A 19929-nucleotide genomic window follows, 5' to 3' on the forward strand; every position below is an offset into this window, starting at 1 on the left:
ACATTTTTATTAAGAAAAAGATTAAGTTGCATCTAGCACCTTAAAATATTTTTTCAGATGCATCCAACATCCTGAAGAATTTTGTGGTGCATCCAACATCTTAAAATATGTTTTAGATACATTCAGCACCCTGAAATATTTTTTTTTTCTTTGATGTTGAATACACTGAATAATATTTTTGGGTGTTGGACACACCTAAAAAATATACTTTGAGGTACTGGATGCAACTAAAAATACTTCACGATGTTTGACACATCCAAGAAAAAAAATATTTCCAAGTGTTGGATGCATCATAAAATATTTGAAAGTATTAAATACATTCAAGAAAATATGTCAAAATGCTAGATGCTCCTTAACCTTAAAAAAATTATTCAACTCTAATAAATTCTGTGTACAAACTTTTTTTGTATGCAAAGCTGTCTTCCTCTTTATAATTCTCTTTATTTTTAAACTGAATTGAAATAACACGGTTAATCTGGTTGGATTATTTAATATGTTTGTCTTGAAAATAGATAATATTCAAGTTATTTGGTTTTTTCAGTTAAAACCAAATGCTCAACTCAATTAGTTTCCCAAAAAAAAAATATTCAATTGGAAAAAAAAATAAAATGAAACGCACAAATTCTAAAGCCAAGGTAACAAAACAAGAATTAGATTAGGGGGTGTTTAGATGACATGAAAAATGTTTTTAAAAAGTACTTTTTTGTAAATTGAGATAAACTCCTTCATGCCGTATATTATAAAATCATTTTTGAAACCAATTTCATCTAAACATCCCCTTTCATCTCAAAACATACTATGCGGGGGGAAAAGGATAAGAAAGGGTTGAAAAGGATAAACAAGAAATTCGAAGATTCATTCAAACTTTGGAAGGTAAGAAATTTAAGGCGGAGGGATGAGGGACTCCCTACAAGGCATTAATGTTATGTTTCCAATCTTGTGGAGGAAGGGGAAACGGAAGAACCGATGAGGCTGAAAGTGACGTTATGACCGGGAAAGATTATACGTTCTCACACCTATGAGAGCAAGCACAACCCCACAATTTACGGAGATTCAGAATTGGGCTTCTTTTATTTTCCCTCGTTGGTCTTTGTAAAGTCTTTCATTTGACTTCCCTAGACTTCCTGATTTCTTTATTGACTTCGCTGTGAGTTTCTCATTGGGCCTGATTCGTTTGTGATTCTGCAAGCTTTTGTCCTGAATTCGTTATTTTCTGTTTTTGCGACTTTGAATTTTCTCGTAAATTCTTTGGTTCGCTCTTTGAAATTTTGTTGAATATTCGTTTTGAAGGGGAAGCGGTGCTTGAAGTCTGGGGAAATGGGTTTGATATCTGGGCTCTTTTTCGGGATAGCACTCGGCATCGCTTTGATGTATGGATGGCAACATGTGATGAAGTACCGAAGCGCTAAGCGGATTGCGAAGGTATGATGAGTTGTTCCCGTTTCCCTCGTACGCGAATTTTTAATAGACTATTTTACTCTTTTTCCTGCTAAAACACTTTTTGCGTGAGATATATGCTGGACAGTGTTAAATGAGTGAATGAATTGATATATAATATGCATTCATTCGGCAATTGGATTTGCTAAACAGTTTGAGACGATGCTGTGTCAAATAAAGAAAATTGCTGTTCCTGGGTAAAATGCAGAAGCCCCCTCATCACAGAGCAATACATCTATTTTTTCTTTTTTTGAATTAATTAAAGGGGTGGGCACTAACCTTTACAGAGCGAGGTTGAAGCTTACATCTATCTGAATTGGTTCCTTGGAACTTATTTTCAGCTGAATTACGGTTACCAACTTTCTTCTTTTCAGGGAAGGTCGCTGTTGTGGGAAATCCAGTCCTTGGTTTTAAGCCTCTAAGAAACTCTTCTCTACACCCTACACTATTTTTATGTCAATAACTCAGTGAAAGGTTTTAGTAACGGAAGTGTAATTGTGCACTTGACCATGGGCATTATCATTTCAATTGTAATCCTTTTACTAGATAATACTTAGCTTCACTGGTTAATTCCAGAAATAATGTCATGGAGTTTTTCTATGTAGCTACTTACAATAGCTCAAATGAGACTGATGAGAAAGTTGTTGGTCAACTAAATAAATTTTTCTTGTTGAAATCAATCTTCCTCATTTTTGGATAAGAAAAGTTGCATCCAACATGTTTAATCAAAACTATTCTTTCTTGAGTGATCACGTTTAAAGGTTGAGTGGTCTTTAGAGAAGACTCTACAATAGGTAACATTGAGGTTATGGAGCATAACAACTCATATTTCTAAGCATTGATGCTCCTCAATTTTATTTAACTGCATACTGCACACATTTACATTTAGATTTCCATTGTTTGGTTTCTCCGTGCTAAATGACTTGAAAATTGACCAAAACGAAGTAGGATTGATCAAAAGACCTTAATTTGGTTGATGCCTAGCATTGCTTGAGCTTGATTGAGAAAGTCTTAATACTCAGGATCAAGGACTATAAGTTACTGGATGCTTGCAAATTGTATATAATGTTCTTGCTGAGATATTCTGGTGTGATAAATTTAAGTCATTCTAGGTTGCTTGATTTATGGTTTGCGGGGTATAGGACAATGGAATATAGTTGAAACGAAGGCTTCCTATGGGTTAAAGAAGGGGAAAGTGATAGGGAAGGCAGAGGAAAAATGCTAAGCAGTTCTGAATTGTAGTGCCCATTAAGAAATATATAACCTGCACTTATGAGGAGAAGCAAAGAAGGAGAGAAGGTTGAACATTTAGCTTGCAAGCTGTATACAAATTTTCATGAACTCCAAATACAATATATTATTTATATGACAATATCATAAAAATGCATGCATGTGTACGTGTATCGTATTCTCATACAGAGTCGCCTACAAACACTGTCTCATGGTTCCTTTATCTATTTTTGGTCCTCCATTAAGGTAACCTGAAGAAAATTTTTGGATTGTCAGCAACCTTGGTTGTTGGTCTTACTTCGTAAACCAAAAGGTGTTTCTGGTTTTGAAGTGATCATTTTTCATGGTTTTATAGATTATGAGTGTGTGATGGCTAGTAACCCTTTCAAAACTGTACAGTGGTCTGTTACATGAATATAGTATGACTGAGAAAATTTTAAACCGTCAATCTTTGCTAGGGGAACAATGTCGAGTGCAGTTGTTCTCTGTAGGATGACTTGCCATCGAATCAACATTGTGTTTGTTCATATTATCAGCCGTTCGCTTTTATCCCAAAGTAACCTGATTTCTCTTGGACTTTAATTAAGTCTGAATCCTGTTATCCAGATTCCATACTGATTTAATCACATGCATTAATTGAGGCAACATGATTTAGAAGGATTTGTATGATGATGAATATAATGGCATTGACGAGGATATCTTATCGAGCTTCTTGAATTAGTTTACATTTTAGATTTTTTCAATCTGTTGAAAAACAAATTCTCTTGTTTTAACGGCTGGTATTTATTCTTTTGCACAGGCAGTTGATATCAAACTCCTCGGATCCCTTGACAGAGATGATATAAGAAAAATCTGCGGTGATAATTCTCCTGAGTGGATATCTTTTCCTGTGTATGAACAGGTGGGAATTTCCTTCTAATAGTTTAGCTTTCAAATGAGGTGATAAATATCATGTCCCTATAGTTCCAAGGTGATAAGAGATGCCAATTCAGACTTATATTAGGAAAAGGAAACAATAGAAAATTAATGAGTTTATTTAATCAGTCTTTTTTTTAATTGTTTAATTTATCTTGAATATTTAAATTTTTTTACCCTTGTTTATCTTGAATCAAATATTTAAATATTTGATAAGAGATATTAGGAATCAACTAAGAATCCATATTGTTGTGGCCAGGATCCTGTAGATTTTAGAGATTATTTCTAGATTTTATTTAATTACTTTAATGCAGTCTCCGTTTATAAGCAGACCAACCTCCCTGAAGCTAGTTAGTCATGACTAATATATTTGCTCAATTCCTTTAGAGATTCTCGTAAGTTTTTGACTAGTGAGGAGGAGTTAAGCAAGATACTTGCCCCCCCTTTCTTATTAGATTTTCCTTCCCTTTATTTTCTCTAAACCGTTAGTGCTTTAGGAATGAGGATGATAAATGGGTATACTGTCAAATATTTATTGACATTTGGTTAGGATCGATTAACTTTGTTGAGCATATGAGCTTGTTTGAGAGTATTGAAGAGTTTGATGGGGTTGAGAGAATTCTTGCTCCATCTTTTGGGAATTGAATGCAAAGGGGGATGTTGACATACTTCCCACTTTTTTGAAGTTACTATTTCATTCATGGAGTGTGATGGATTTGAATGGTGAATCATCTGGTATTGTCCTTATTTATATTTGTAGATTATAGAATGATATGGAAAATAATTCCTTGTATTTCATTGATCAGAATATGCACATATATATACAAGTGAGAGGAGCCTTTGCATTAATGGCTCATTATGATAATATCATATCATATCAAACCCTAATCATAATTACATAATATTTACATAATATCATTTCTCTACACTCCCCCTCAAGTTGGAGCATAGATGTTAATCATGCCCAACTTGTCACACAGGTAGTCAATACAAGTCCCATTCAGAGCTTTGGTCAAAAGATTACCTAATTGATCACTAGAGTGCACATATCCAGTAGAGATGAAGTTTTCTTTAAGCTTGTCTCGGATAAAGTGACAATCGATCTCAATATGTTTGGTACGTTCATGGAACACAGAATTAGAGGCTATATGTTGGGCAGCCTTATTGTTACACCACAACTTCGCTGGCAAAGTGGTTTTGAGACCAATTTCTTTCAGTAACTGATATATCCAGACTATCTCACATACAGACTGTGCCATAGCCTGGTATTCTGCCTCTACGCTCGATCGGGATACCACGTTTTGTTTCTTGCTTTTCCAGGATACCAAATTCCTGTCCACAAAGACACAGTATCTTGTAGTAGATTGTCTCGTGGCCTTCGATCCACCATGATCTGCATCACAGAAGCACTCAATGTTTGTATGACCATGATTTTTGTACAATATCCCGCGACCTGGACATCCCTTCAAATAATGCAACATGTGCTCCAGGGCTTCCCACTATCTGACAGTTGGGGATGCCATGAACTGGCTTAGTACACTGACTGAATAAGTAATATTTGGACGAGTTACAGTGAGATAGTTTACCTTGCCAATCATTCTCCTGTACCTCTCAGGATTCTCAAATGGTTTGTTTTTTTGAGCCTCAAACATCCGTTTCTCATCATCAAGAGAGTCATCAAGCGGTATGCTCCCATCAGCATCAAGGAGTGGGTTGTGAACCATAGGAAAATTAGTCGGCGCTGCTCCCAACTTTCCAGTTTCCTTCAGTAGATCAAGAACATATTTGCGCTGTGTCAGTAATATGCCTTTCTTGCTTCTCATAACTTCAATACCTAGAAAGTATGTCATAGAGCCTAGATCCTTCATCTAAAAGTGGGAATTAAGAAAGGACTTGAGGGATGAGATGCTTGAACTATTACTGCCTGTAATCACAATGTCATCTACATACACCACCAAGAGAATCATGCCAGCTAATGTTCTTTGATAAAATACAAAATGATCGCACTTGCTTTGGCTCATGCCAAATTTCTGTACAATAGTACTGAACCGGTCAAACCATGCACGAGGACTTTGCTTCAAACCATACAAGGACCTCTTAAGGCGACATACTTTCCCACGCTCTCCCTGAGCAACAAAATCAGGTGGTTGCTCCATATAGACTTCTTCATGGAAATCACCATGCAAGAAGGCATTTTTAATGTCTAATTGATGCAGATCCCAATCATAAGTAGCAGCCAGAGAGATGAATAGACGAACAGATGAGAGCTTAGCAACAGGAGAAAAGGTTTTGAAATAGTCAATACCATAGGTTTGTGCATAACCTTTAGCCACAAGGCGAGCCTTAAGGCGGTCAAGTGGGTCGTCAGCCTTAGTTTTCGAGGTTAACACCTATTTATATGCAATGGCCTTTTTGCCTACCGGTAAATCTACCAGGGTCCATGTACCAGCCCGGTCAAGGGCCGCCATCTCCTCTTCCATAGCAGCACGCCAACCCGAGTGGGCCAAGGCTTCCCGAGTAGTTTTGGGCATAGAGATAGTATCTAGTGAAGCAACAAAGGAACTGGACACAGGAGACAAGTGGTCATAGGAAACAAAAGAGGAAATAGGATGGGCACAGGTATGTTTACCTTTGCGAAGGGCAATGGGTAAATCAAGAGAGGCATCCAGGTCTGGAACAGGAGGTGTCTCAAGGTTAGGGTCAGAGCTAGGTTCAGTGTTGCTCAACTCAGGATCCAATGGCAAAGCGGATAAGGGAGGAATAGAAGCTGGCATGGCGATAGTGATCTCCTTTAACTGTCGTGTATAAACACGATCAAGTGGCTGAACGGGTGCGTGAGCAGGTGCTTGAGACGACGGTGATGATGAAGTGACAGAGTGTATTAGAATGTCATCCTCCTCCGTAGGTGGAGCAAGTGTGGAAGAACAAGAGAAATATGGTGTGGACTCCTGAAAGGTGACATCTGCAGATATTAAGTAACGATTAAGAGTAGGTGAAAAACAGCAATAACCTTTTTGGACCCGGGAATATCCAAGGAAGACACATTTAAGAGACTTGGGGTTTAACTTCGAAATAGATGGACGTACATCCCGCACAAAACAGACACACCCAAATATTTTAGGATCAATAGGGGACAAAGGCTTAGGAGGAAAGAGGGTAGTATAAGGAGAGTTACCATCAAGAACAGAGGAAGGCATCCGATTAATAAGAAAGCACGCAGTAGAGACCGCGTCAGCCCAAAATGGTTTGGGAACCTTCATTTGAAACAAAAGTGCACATGTTACTTCAAGTAGGTGGCGATTTTTTCTTTCTACAACACCATTTTGAGCTGGTGTATCAACACAAGATGACTGATGAAGTATACCATTTTGAAGCATGTAAGATTAGAACGAAGTAGAGAGATATTCTTTAGCATTATCACTTCGTAAGGTGCGAATAGGAACATTAAACTGAGTTTTAATCTCAGCACAAAAGGGACAAAAATGGGAAAACAATTCAGAACGATGTTTCATTAAATATAACCAAGTTGTTCGGGAATAATCATCAACAAATGTAATAAAGTATTTAAAACCTGCTTTGGACTCTATAGGATAAGGACCCCAAACATCAGAATGAACTAACTCAAAAGGGGATGAAACCCGTTTATTGACACGAGACATTAAGGGAAGATGATGATGTTTGGCAAACTGACATGACTCGCAATCTAAAGACAACAAATGCTGAAATTGAGGATAAACTCTCTTAAGGGAAGATAAAGACAAACGACCCAATCGATAATAAACTTCAAAGGGAGAATGACTGCTAGTGCAAGCCATCACATGAGACACCCGGTCATCCAGGATATAGTGCCCGCCAGATTCATAACCCCTACGAATAATCCGCTTCGACAAAAGATCCTGTATCAAGCAATGAGCAGGAAAAAGTGAGACCCAACAGTTTAGTTGACGGGTAAGTTTACTGGGAGTTTAAGTTTAGGGACATTCAGCACAGATGACAAACGGATAGAAGGTGTGGGATTAACTGTGCCAGAACCAAGGACTTGAGACTGAGAACCATCAGTGATAGAAACACTTGACGGATTGGCAAAAGAATTATAAGAGGAGAAGAGATGACGGTTACCTGTCATATGATCAGTAGCCCCGGAATCTATGATCCACTTTGAGGAAGAAGAAACAAAGGCAGTAGCATTATTACTTGTTGTAGCAGCGGCACTCACAGGTGGCGTAGCAGATTTCAACTAGGCATCTCAGCGGCAGAAATCGTGACTGTGTCACTGGCATGTGTAGCCATGTGGGCAAAGTTATTGCGTTGTTGTTTATTCTGAAGTTTACGACAAGTGCGTTTTGTATGCCTCGGTTCTTTGCAGTAATAACACACCACCCTACTAGAGTCAGAAGGGGCTCCACCTTGCTTTGAACCACCACGGGTATGCCCCGGAAATTATGCTTACAGCCATGCACATTGAGGAGAAGAACCAGGCTATCAAATGAGCAAGGGAGACTAGGGCAGCCAAGACGCAGCGTTTCGCTAGTGGGCCTAAGGTGGATTCGGCCCAGTCTCTATATCACAGAACTACCCAGACACTTGAGCCTCACCGAAACTATGCTTCTACAATTGTAAGTGTAAGCCCATCAACAAAGGGGATTCGCAAACACAAACATGAGGACTGATTTCAAGGTAGCGGACTCAAAGGTGGGGAGTTCATCGTCAACTGGGTTTTCGGCCAAGCAAGGATGGCGTTCACACAGATTACCAGATATTGAGCTTAATCAACGAAGAGAGCAAGGCTTATGTTTCAAGTGTGCAGATAAGTACAGCCCTAACCACGTCTATAAGAACAAAAACCTGCAAGTCATGATTCTGGAGAGGGAAGATGAGAGGGAAGCCAACGAGGGAGAGAGGGACCGAGAAGGAGATGACATATTGGAGGGCAATGAGCACCCGATTCAAATGGAATTGTCCTTGAACTCCATCGCAGGCTTCAGAGACACGCACATGATGAAGGTTCGCGGAGAGATTAAAGTGTGGGCAGTCGTGCTTCTCATTGATCGTGGTGCGACACACAACTTTGTGTCAGAGGAATTGCAACGCCATTTGGATTTGCCATCGGACGAGATAGCCGAGTATAGATATCATTCAAACTCTCTACCCTTTCCCTCTAAGTGGAGTAGATGCTATGTTGGGTATGGAATGGCTCAAATCATTGGGAGAAGTTAAGGTGAATTGGAGTCAGTTGACCATGAAAATTGGTAAGAAACTAGAACATGTCTATTTCTTCAGGGACTTGACCAAAGATCTCAGAGTAGCTTGGGTACTTACCAACGGAATGGCTTGGTCAATGAGGGAAGTGAAGTTGTTGGTTTAATGCTGGCAATCCAAAAGTTACTAGATGAGCACCCAGAGGTCTGACGTGCTCTTGACGGACTACCACCCCATCGATCACATGACCATGCTATTGTGACCAAACCAGGAGAGCAACCACCAAACATTCGACCTTACCGGTACCCTCACCTACAGAAGAACGAAATAGAGAAAGTGGTACAGGAAATGTTGCAAAGTGGAATTATTCAACCAAGTAACAGCCCTTATTCCAGCCTAGTGTTGTTGGTTAAGAAGAAGGATGGAAGTTGGAGGTTCTGTGTTGATTATCGGGCCCTAAACCGAATCACTGTACCAGATAAATTTCCCATTCCTACCATAGATGAGCTGCTTGATGAGTTGAAAGGGGCCACTGTCTTCTCCAAGTTAGACCTTAAATCAGGATACCATCAAATCAGAATTAAAGTCAGAGATGAGTACAAGACAGCTTTTCGAACCCATGAGGGCCATTATGAATTCAAAGTCATGCCATTTGGACTGACTAATGCCCCGTCTACCTTTCAGTTACTTATGAAATAGGTATTCCGCCAATACTTGCATAAATTTGTGCTTGTGTTTTTTGATGATATACTTATAGATAGCAGTGACCTAACCTCTCATTTGAAGCACTTGAGCATTGTGCTAACTTGTTTGAAAGAGAACCAGTTGGTTATTAATTTGAAGAAGTGCAGTTTTGCTCAACCCAGAATTGAGTATCTCGGTCACATCATCTCCCAAGAGGGAGTTCAGGCAGATTCAGCAAAAATAGAAAGCATGTTGCAATGGCCTAAGCCTAAGCATGTGAAATCTTTGAGGGGTTTCCTAGGGTTTACTGGATACTATCATCGATTTGTTAAAGACTATAGCAAAATAGCAAGTCCACTCACTGATTTGCTAAAGAAGGATGCCTTTAAATGGACCGCGGATGTAGAAAAGGCATTTGAACAGCTCAAAACAGCCATGACTACGCTTTCGGTGCTGGTTATGCTGGATTTTTTTTCTTCCGTTTGAGTTGGAAACCGATGCTTCTAGGATTGGTGTGGGTGTTGTTTTAATGCAATGTGGTAGACTGGTGGCTTACTTCAGCCAAAAACTCTCTAATCCAACTCAGCAAGGTTCAGTATATGAAAGAGAGCTCATGGCCATAGTTATGACAGTTAAAAAATGGCGGCATTATTTATGGGGGCAGAAGTTCGTCATTAGGACGGATCAGAAAGTGTTGAAGTATCTATTGGACCAGCGAATAGTAGATGAAAACCAACAGAAGTGGGTCTCCAAATTAATGGGGTTCAAGTTTGAGATCACTTATAAACTTGGGAAAGAGAACCGTGCAGCTGATGCCCTGTCTAGGTAGGAGGAAGTGATGGAGTTAAAGGGATTCTCATCGTGGCAGCACGATGAAATTGAAGATTGGGAAAGGGAAGTTCAATTTGACCCGAAACTCAGTCAAATTATACAGCAGATACTGATCAAACCTGCCTATATAAAAGGGCACAGTATAGAAAAGGGGTGTTTGCTCTACAAAGGGTGACTGGTTTTGCCTAGAATTTCATCGCGAATACCATTACTGCTTAAAGAATATCATGACTCACCCATAGGTGGGCATGCTGGCTACTTGCGCACTTATAAACGCTTAGCCAATGTGGTATATTGGGAGGGAATGAAGAGCATAATGCAAAGTACGTGGCGCAATGCGATATATGCCAGAGGAACAAATATCAAGCTCTTTATTCGGCTGGGTTACTTCAGCCTTTGCCTATTCCTCAACAAATATGGGAAGATATAAGCATGGATTTCATCACCGGGCTTCCTAAATCCAAGCGGTATGACACCATACTAGTGGTTGTTGACAGATTTACCAAATACGCACATTTTCCACTGCTGTCTCACCCATTTACGGCCAAGGATGTTGCTGAAGTATTTGTGCATGAGGTTGTAAGGCTACATGGTTTCCCTAAGACCATTGTTTAGGATAGGGACAAGGTCTTTATTAGCCAATTTTGGAAGGAGCTGTTCAAACAGGTTGGTACCCAACTATGCCTTAGCTCCACTTATCATCTGGAATTCGATGGCCAAACGGAAGTCATGAATAGGGGCTTGGAAACTTATTTACGCTGCTTCACTAGTGACAAGCCTAGTCACTGGGCTCAGTGGTCATCCTGGGCTGAATATTGCTATAATACCTCTCATCATAGTGCTGCCAACATGACTCTGTTCAAAGCTGTCTATGGGAGAGATCCTCCTATCTTTCTCAAATTACAAAGTGAACTTTCCGCTATTGAAGAAGTGAACAAACAGCTTGCTGCTCGGAATGCTGTCATTTCTCTTTTGAGAGAAAACTTAGCCTGAGCCCAACAAAAGATGGAGGAATATGTAGACAAGCATTGAAGGGACATTCAATTTGAAGTGGGAGATAAGGTTTATGTTAAGATCCAACCTTATCGGTTGCGCACATTAGCCAGAAGGATCAATGAAAAGCTCAGTCCACGTTATTGTGGCCCCTTTAAGATCATTGAGAAGGTGGGTCTAGGAGCTTACTGGCTGGAACTTCCCCCCTCCACTTGCATTCACCCTGTTTTTCATGTCTCCAAGCTCAAGAAATCAGTCCCTGCTTTTGTTGTGACAGCCACAATCCCTGCTGCCATCTCTGCAGAGTTAGAACTGTAGGTACAACCTGAAGACATCCGCAAAGTTCGCAAGTTACTCAATAGGCAAGTAGAGGCGTTGGTAAAGTGGAAGGATATGCACGAGTTCGAGAATTCATAGGAAGCTGTTGATATGCTTCACAAACAATTCCCCGCCTTTCCCCTGAGGACAAGGTGAAACTTTTAGGGGCAGGTAATGATGTGTTTACTTTCGCTACTCACACATACAAAAGGAAGCCTAAGGAGACACATGAAAGTAGTAAGATGCCTTTTGTTGATTCAGAAAGTTGACCTAGGAGTTGTTACTGTTTTGACGAAAGTTTAGAGTTGCTGTTAGCTGTTCTTTTAGACTATTTTGGCGAACTATGTAATGCACTCTTGTAATACTTAGAGACATGTTGTCCCTGTTTTTGGACGACTATGGCTTATTTGTTTTTTTTGAGAGAGAGGGAGTGCACTGGCTGCTCGAAAGCCAGAGATGTGTGACTGGTTTGAGGCCTCATTTTGACATTGTAAAACCCTTCCTATCGTAAGGGAGAGGTTCTTGAATATTAATCATAGTTCTTGAGTATTTTTTTCCTCTTTTTTTTTCTATGAGCCGTATCAGTCTTCATCTTTCGGCATTTCCTCTCCAGTTGGCGAAGAGGTGTTCATCCTTCCCAACTTGCTTGTGAAGCCTTTCAAACTTTCACGTTGATAGAGTTTGGTTAGCAGATCTACAAGTCTTGAAAAACTTAGCAACGCCAATCCTCTTTCTTGATGCCAAGTCTTGAAAAACACAGCCATGATTATCAAATGTAACAAGGCAGCAAAGATGGTCAGTGACCTGTTTTATTGACATCAAGCTGCATTCAATGTCAGGGACATACAAGACATCCTTCAAAATGATGTTGGGGTTAATAATAACAATTCTAGAGCCTTTTACCTTTGCAAACTGTGCATTAGCAACTCTCACGGTGTTGTGGGTGGAATAATCACTGAATTCAGAATATAATTCCCTAAAGCCAGTAATATGATGGGTTGCGCCAGAATCTATAATCCAGAAATTTTTAGTAGTAGTCATGCTGTGAAAAAAATGAGTTAAGACAGTACTTGTATGAGCAAGGGTGACAGAAGGGGTAGACGGCTCACTGTCAGTAGTAGAGGATAGGTGCCTTGTTCAAAGTATGCGCAATAACATCAACTCATCATAACTAAAGGCATTGTCTACAGTAGATGTGCCACCTACCATCATTCCCTTGTTGTCAGGTTTGCCCTTTTGCTTCTTGTTGGGTGTCGCTTAACTTGAAACAAGGCTGCTGTGTTTTCAGTGACAAAGTATGTAGCTTTGGCTGAATCCTAGATTTCTTTGGCTGTGGTGGCGAGAAGATGGTTTTCACCTATATTAGCAGTCATAGGGTTAACAAGCCATGCCATTACTAGGTTGTTTTTTGCATGCCATGGAGCAAATTGAGAGTTAGAGGAAGCTGGTGGAGATTCAGTGAGATATTTCTCCTTATTGCAACCCCAAACAAACATCAAAGCATCGCGGGACCATTGTAAATAGTTATTCCCATTTAGACGATAGGTAACCGGAAAAGCATCAGTGGTTGGAGAGGGTAGAATTAGGGATGGTGCCCCTTGGTATTAGCAGCAAAAACGTGCAGCTGTAGGAGGGCAAGCTTGAATGCCATTTAGGGTAGAGTTTGATCACAGCTCTAATACCATGAAATATTTCTGAATAATATGCTGTATGTTACTGAATAATAGCTTTACGTGATATATAGGAGAAGGGAGAATAGTTTGAGTTAATGCAGATAATCCTAATTAATGTAGATCTGATTCTGCTTCCTAAATTATTCCTAAAATCATGGAGAGAATATGGGATAATGATCAGATTTTATCTTAATCTGACCGATACATGATTTGCGCCTAAGTGACCCTAGAGAATTAGGTTAAGCCTTAGCTACTGGGCCTTAGGCGGCTGACCCACATTCCCCCACTAAGTTAATGTTTATATTGCCACTCCTTATTTATGACTCATGAGTTATAACGCTACTTAGGCACACCTGCAAAGTTGAATGCTAGAAACCCTATTATTTGTTTCTGTGCTTCAACGCAGAGTTCTTTATTTGTGTATGACCTTTTTCATGGGCTTTTTTAGGTTAAATGGCTAAACAAGCTGCTCAGCAAACTGTGGCCATCTGTGGCAGAAGTGAGTATAACTGTGCCTCATTATATGCTTGAATAATAATTTCCCGCTGTGGAGTATCATTTGTTGATTTTTGCCCAGACTTTGTGCTCTGGTTAGAATTTGATATGCTCACATTTCTGATGTTGGGCATGGAATTTTGCTGATTATATATGACCTCTAATGAACAATGGATTTTTTATTGACTATGATGTTTGAGAATATTGCTTGTAACATCTCATTTGTGTTATGACTGGAAAGCTTTCATGTGTTTAATGATGACTCTGGCTCTAGCAGTAGCTAATAGTAATATAAAATGACAATTGTTCTGACAATATAATTGACATAGTTCATGGTACATCTTGTAGGTATATCGTTCTATCTAAAAGTGCAATGCATCTAATCCTAAGAGTAGGGAGGATCTCAAGGTTATCTGAATAATACTTCATTCACACCAACCAAATAATCTGACAATCCTGTATAAGTTTAACTTAACGCATATATCAGCAAACACAACAATAACTATCAATAACTAACATCTGCAGTTATTTAGGATAATCCTTAGTTATGACATTTCTAATATGTCCAAGTGTCCTACTGCCACAGTAGTCTGTCGTTTTGCTTTATTGTTACATTTCTGCCACCTGATTGACTTATTCTGCCTGGTTCCCACATTTCCTTCTTTTATGAACAAGGGACCCTGGAATGCTACCAGCATGTAGTGGCTAGGGATTAGGAAGATGCTTGCTAAAATATTTCTTTTTCTTTGCTTTTTCTGTGTTCTCCTCTATGGAGGACTTATGATCTTGTTTTATTTTCTTAATTTATCAAACTATGAATTAATGTTTTTGATCAGATTGAATCAAATTTTTTGAATTTTGGGAGATGCTGAAATTGGGATCTTTCAATGGGAAGCTGAAATCTGACTACCTATACTGGACATGACTACCTCTATTGTCATTTATATATCATGCTTTATACTGTGACAAAGTTTGTATATGATAATTGAATATTAGAAGCGAGCTCAATCATCAGCTTTTTAATTGTATGTTCTATACAAGCTGCGCTTTGCATCTTATTTTAAGATTTGCCTTTTTGCCTCAAGTTGCCCTGGAAATCTATTGGCACATGTGTTTGCCTGCTTTGCTGAAATAGCAGAGCAATCTTAATATTGCTGGGTTTTCATTACCTTTAGGCTGGATCCATGGTGATCAAAGAATCTGTTGAGCCACTGCTTGAGGAATACAGGCCTCCTGGAATTACTTCATTGAAATTCAGCAAGCTGTCTCTCGGAAATGTTGCTCCAAAGATTGAAGGTACCTTTTCTCCATATATATATATATATATGTATGCTCCCTCCATTATTTTCAAGAAGCATTTATGACAATTTTCCTAAATTGCCCTTTACCACGGTTTATGTGTGGAGGAATGTGAGAGTTCTGCATTTGTATGGAGTGAATTCAATTAAACGAGAGGATGGGATTAGTTGGCTTTATCTTTATTAAATGAAATCAGAAGGGCATTTTAGTCTAAAAAATAATTTGAGACAGTAAGGTCAAAGTGAGACAGCTTTTTTGTTTTTTTGGGGCTTATATTTGAATGTGGAGGGAGTATATTAAGAGAAGACAGATCATTGATTGAATAGGAGAGGGAGCTCATTGCATAGGACAAATGAAAGAGTTTATAAAATGTTTAGCGCCAAGTCTTCCGCATTTTTGAATGTCACTTTATGGTTTTAATTTCTCTTCCTTTTTGCCATTTTCTGCACTAATCTTTGAAGGACAAAAAGGCTTGCGTTCAAGATTTAGCTCAACAATGTTGTTGTTTTATTGCCTAACAATAACTTTCTGGGAGAATGAATCTATTGTTTTTCCAATGTTAAGATTCTATTGATTCTATTGATTATGTTCCAATTCCTTTTTTTTTTTTTTTTTTGCTTACCTAACTGGTTTCAAATTTTGATGCTGATAGTTGCTAATGATTGCTTTCGTTTCTGTTTGATTGTGAAAGGGTTGCCTTTTTTTTTAAGAATTTTGTTGCCATAGTAGAAAGGAATGAAACTTATAATCTCCAAAACTAAACATGGTAGAAAAGAACAAAATTGCATGTAGAAGGTCCACTATGGTTATTTAGAAATCGTCAATTTTTTTTGAAGCTTTTAATAGACTAAACTATCACAATTTGATAACAACCATAGCAGAGGTAGATACGTGGGGATCCTTGACATAATAATTGTGCTACAGGCATTTAAAGCCTAATATTATATGCACAAGCCCAAATGACAACGCTTAATCCCTTGATCATAATTCACTATTAGGAAATCATGTAAGTGAGGGCTCCATCCAATAACAATACACATTTCATTGAATATCTCTTTCATGCACTAAAACCAATGGTTTTTTAAATCCATAGTTCAAAGTAATTAAGTCATATAAAATATTCTAATTTATATTAAATAGTTCCTTGTTCATGGCATTGCTTATGTATATGAGAAAGGCAACGTGAGCTTACAACTAGACTCACTCTCTTACAACTTCCCCGAAACCCTACTCAAATCTCACTTGAAAAAAAAAAAAATGATAATATGGTAACGGTGACATCTAGAGACATCAGTAACCAATGGTTTTCCAGAAATATACACGCAAACTGAAATCGATAAAGTATAGTTCAAAGATCAAGTTCAACCAGCAATAATTAATTTATATAGGTCTTTACTTAAAACCTTTCGCAAAGTAGTTCTTGATTTGGTTACCAAAAATCCATTCCAAGGAAGCTTCTAAAATAGTTGAAGATCATAGTTCTCAAATCACTTTTACAGGAAATTCTACAAAACATATTTCAACCCTTTTTATAAAATATTGTAACACGAGTTTGATCATATAGAAATCATAAATCACATATAGCTGGTGCAGCGGAAGCATGGTGGGCCTATAACCCACTGGTCATATGATCAAAACGAATTGGCATGGAGCTGGGCTTATAGCCTAACATTCCTGTCTCTCTAAGGAGCAAGTGCATATTTTCTCTAGATGTAGATTCTTTTCTTGGATCGGACTACCTCCATTATGAGGAAGTACTTCATTTCCCCTAAATCTTTTACTTGGAATTCCCTTGCCATTGCCATTTTTATTCTGTCCATTTCTTCAAGGTCATTTCCTGTGAGAACTACATCATCCACATATATGCTTAAGATGGTTTTCTTAGCTCCTTGGTGTTTGAAAAATAAGGCGTGGTCACTGTGTCCCCGAGTATATCCTTCAACCTTTAGGACGTGTGTGAAATGTTCAAACCACTCACCAAGTGACTGTTTCAGCCCATAAATAGATTTCTTCAATTTGCATACCATTTTTGGTTTCCTGGTTGCGAACCTAGGAGGTGGCACCATATATACTTCTTCTTTCAGATCTCTATTCAAGAATGCCTTCTTTATGTCTAGTTGGTAGATAGGCCAGTCTAGATTTGCTGCCAAAGACATCACGGGATTCTTGCTGTATTGAGCTTAGCTACTGGAGGACATGTTTCTCTATAATTCGTGTCGTAGATTTGAGAGAAACCTTTAGATCATTGGTGTTGGTGTTGCCAGCAAGGTCAAGGCGAGAGAGGAGGGAGAAGGAGGCATCAAGTGTGAGAGGGAAGGGAGTAGATAAAGGGGTGAAAGAAGGGTTTTAGAAGCAGGGGGTAGGGTTGGGATTTTATGGGTGAAAGAGTGAAAGGAAGATGATAATGCTTATGTGGCATAATAGGCGGAGTATTATGTGGCATGATATCCTACTGTTAGAGCCACCTTAGCACAATGGAGTCAGCTAACAGTCAAAATTAACTTTGCTAATGGGTGGGGCGACATTGCTATGGTTTGGTAACTCTTGAGGTGACATTACTCCAAAAAAAACTTCTGAATAGCCACAACTCCTGAGTAAAAACTTCCATGGCAAAATTGGACCTTATTCCAGTAATAATTGATGCCTCAATATAATCAGAATCAGTTTATTTTGCTTCCCCCCTTCAACTTTCGATCACATTCCATTATTGTTCTAAACTCTATTAGTTTCTAGACCTCGTATAATATATTGGTCAACTGTAAGCATTAATTTACTTAATAATTCTCCTCATGATATTACTTAAACCTTTGAAATAAAAATTTGGGATGTTATAGTTGTTTCTTTAGTTATCATGCATGCCTTCCCTGAAATTGTTTTTGTTGTTCTGCTGGGGTATTTGGGAGTCTAGATTGGCTTCTTGGGTGGAGACTTGCGAGTAAAATCTGATTAGACTTCTGCTTAGCCATGTGTTTTTTTAATTTGTATGTTCATACTGTCAATAATTGCTCTAGTTTTTGTTTGGTGGGTTGCCATTTTTTCTCCCCCTTGTAAGAGTTTTATGTGGAGGTGGGAGAAGGAACTCCTGCTTCCTGTCCATGCATTTTACCATAATAAGAACTTTAATACTTGTGCTATAAATCAATTCAGAGTATTTATTAACTTCATAAAGGCTGTATCCTATGAATCGCAAGCATGGACACAACTCTGAGATAAAGCTTGGTCATGGATAATACTGCGGAATGGAAAATGTGTAATATATGCGCCATAGATGGTATGCATGGCTGTAGGTACATTCACATTAACAATATATACAAATATTAGCTTTTGTATATTGAAGAGGAAAATTGGTGGGTGCTCTTATAATTGGTGAATCTTAATGTGCTTTAAAACTTTTTAAATTCCTTACATGAAACTCGTCTGGTAAAACATCCCAAAATCTATTCAATCTGCATTTTTTACTAATATGAAATAGCTAATTTTATAAACTTAGAAAAGATTGAAATTTTTTTTTTGACAAAATATAATAAATGTTGTCTTGTTTTTAATTAATTTATAGATAATTACAGATAATAATTTAATGGGTTAAGGCACAAATTTTCTTCGGAAGTTCTTATTTAGGAGCGATAGGCACCTGAAAACTTTTTTGGGTGTAAATTTGCACCAGAAATTTGAAATCATAGCAATGTTATCCTCCTATCATTTAAAATATTAACGGTCAACATTAGTTTTTTAATCGTAGGGAGGCAACATTGCTACGATTTTAAACTTTTAGGATAAATTTGTATTCAGAAAAACTTTTGAGTGTCGAACGCTCCTTAGTGAAAACTTATGAGACAAATTTACACTTCAACCCTAATTTAATTTCAAGGGAAATGTTTATGTTAAATATATGTATTAATAACAACAGCTATGACTATTTTCACTATTCTCTGTGAATGTAATATATTATAATATTAACTTTCTACTTTTCAGCCCAAAATAAATAGAAGTGAAATAAAAGTGTAATAAATGTTATTTAGTGTTATATTTTGAACAAAAAGAAATGGACATTTTTGTTTGGGGCATCTTGGTTTAAACATTAAGTTTATAGTTCTGAAAGGGAAGGGTTTTTCGAACTGGTGCATCTTTTAGGACAAGGGAGAGCAATTTACCAAATTTCATGTAAATGCAGTTTTATATCCTGCTCCTTCTTTTGCGCCTTCCCATGATCACACTTTTCTGTTGAATTTTTCTTTAGTTCATGAGCTAATTGTGTGTAAATTCCTAATTCTTATAGGTATTCGTGTTCAGAGTCTTAAGAAAGGCCAAATCATTATGGACATTGATTTCCGGTGGGGAGGTGATCCTAGCATTATTCTGGCTGTTGAAGCGGCACTGGTTGCATCAATCCCCATTCAGGTTAAACTCAGATGACTGCTCTTCTCTCCTGTCTCTTATAGTTGTTTTGATAAAGTCCTGTTCCTTTACGGAGTTTCAAACAGTTATCATTATTTTTCTGGTTCAGTTGAAAGATCTCCAAGTCTTCACGATTGTCCGTGTTATCTTCCAACTTGCTGAAGAGATACCCTGTATTTCAGCTGTTGTTGTTGCCCTACTTGCTGAGGTAATCCGAGGGTGGAAAAAGAATAAGTGCCGTTCTTTAGTTTTTGAGCCACCATTCTGAATATTTGGACCATTTTGTTGGTTTAAAAAATAAAGATAAATATGAAAGGATTCTATTTAGTTTGCATTTATCTTATATAGGCAAGTCAAAGAAAAGTGGTAGCAAACACGTCTTCCTTGAATTAAATAAGTACTGTTTGCAACTAAATTTCCTTTCAAATCTCAATAATATCTGTTGCCTATGGTTCTGTTT

At 38.2% G+C, this 19929-nt stretch overlaps 1 protein-coding gene across 1 annotated transcript; it reads left to right on the forward strand.

Moving 5' to 3' along the window:
• Positions 1-911: 911 nt before the first annotated feature.
• LOC114725753 (synaptotagmin-5-like) lies at positions 912-19677 on the forward strand (the record flags this gene model as incomplete). Its single annotated transcript, XM_028912316.1, has 7 exons — positions 912-1147; positions 1291-1422; positions 3467-3568; positions 13729-13779; positions 14951-15071; positions 19351-19472; positions 19579-19677. Coding segments are annotated over exons 2-7 (600 nt in total), but the record flags the coding sequence as incomplete, so codon positions are not given.
• Between the last annotated feature and the right edge of the window lie 252 nt (positions 19678-19929).

Source organism: Neltuma alba, unplaced genomic scaffold (genome assembly GCF_004799145.2).
Source record: "Neltuma alba isolate B1F8T4 unplaced genomic scaffold, ASM479914v2 tig00012271_pilon, whole genome shotgun sequence".
NCBI lineage: Eukaryota > Viridiplantae > Streptophyta > Magnoliopsida > Fabales > Fabaceae > Neltuma > Neltuma alba.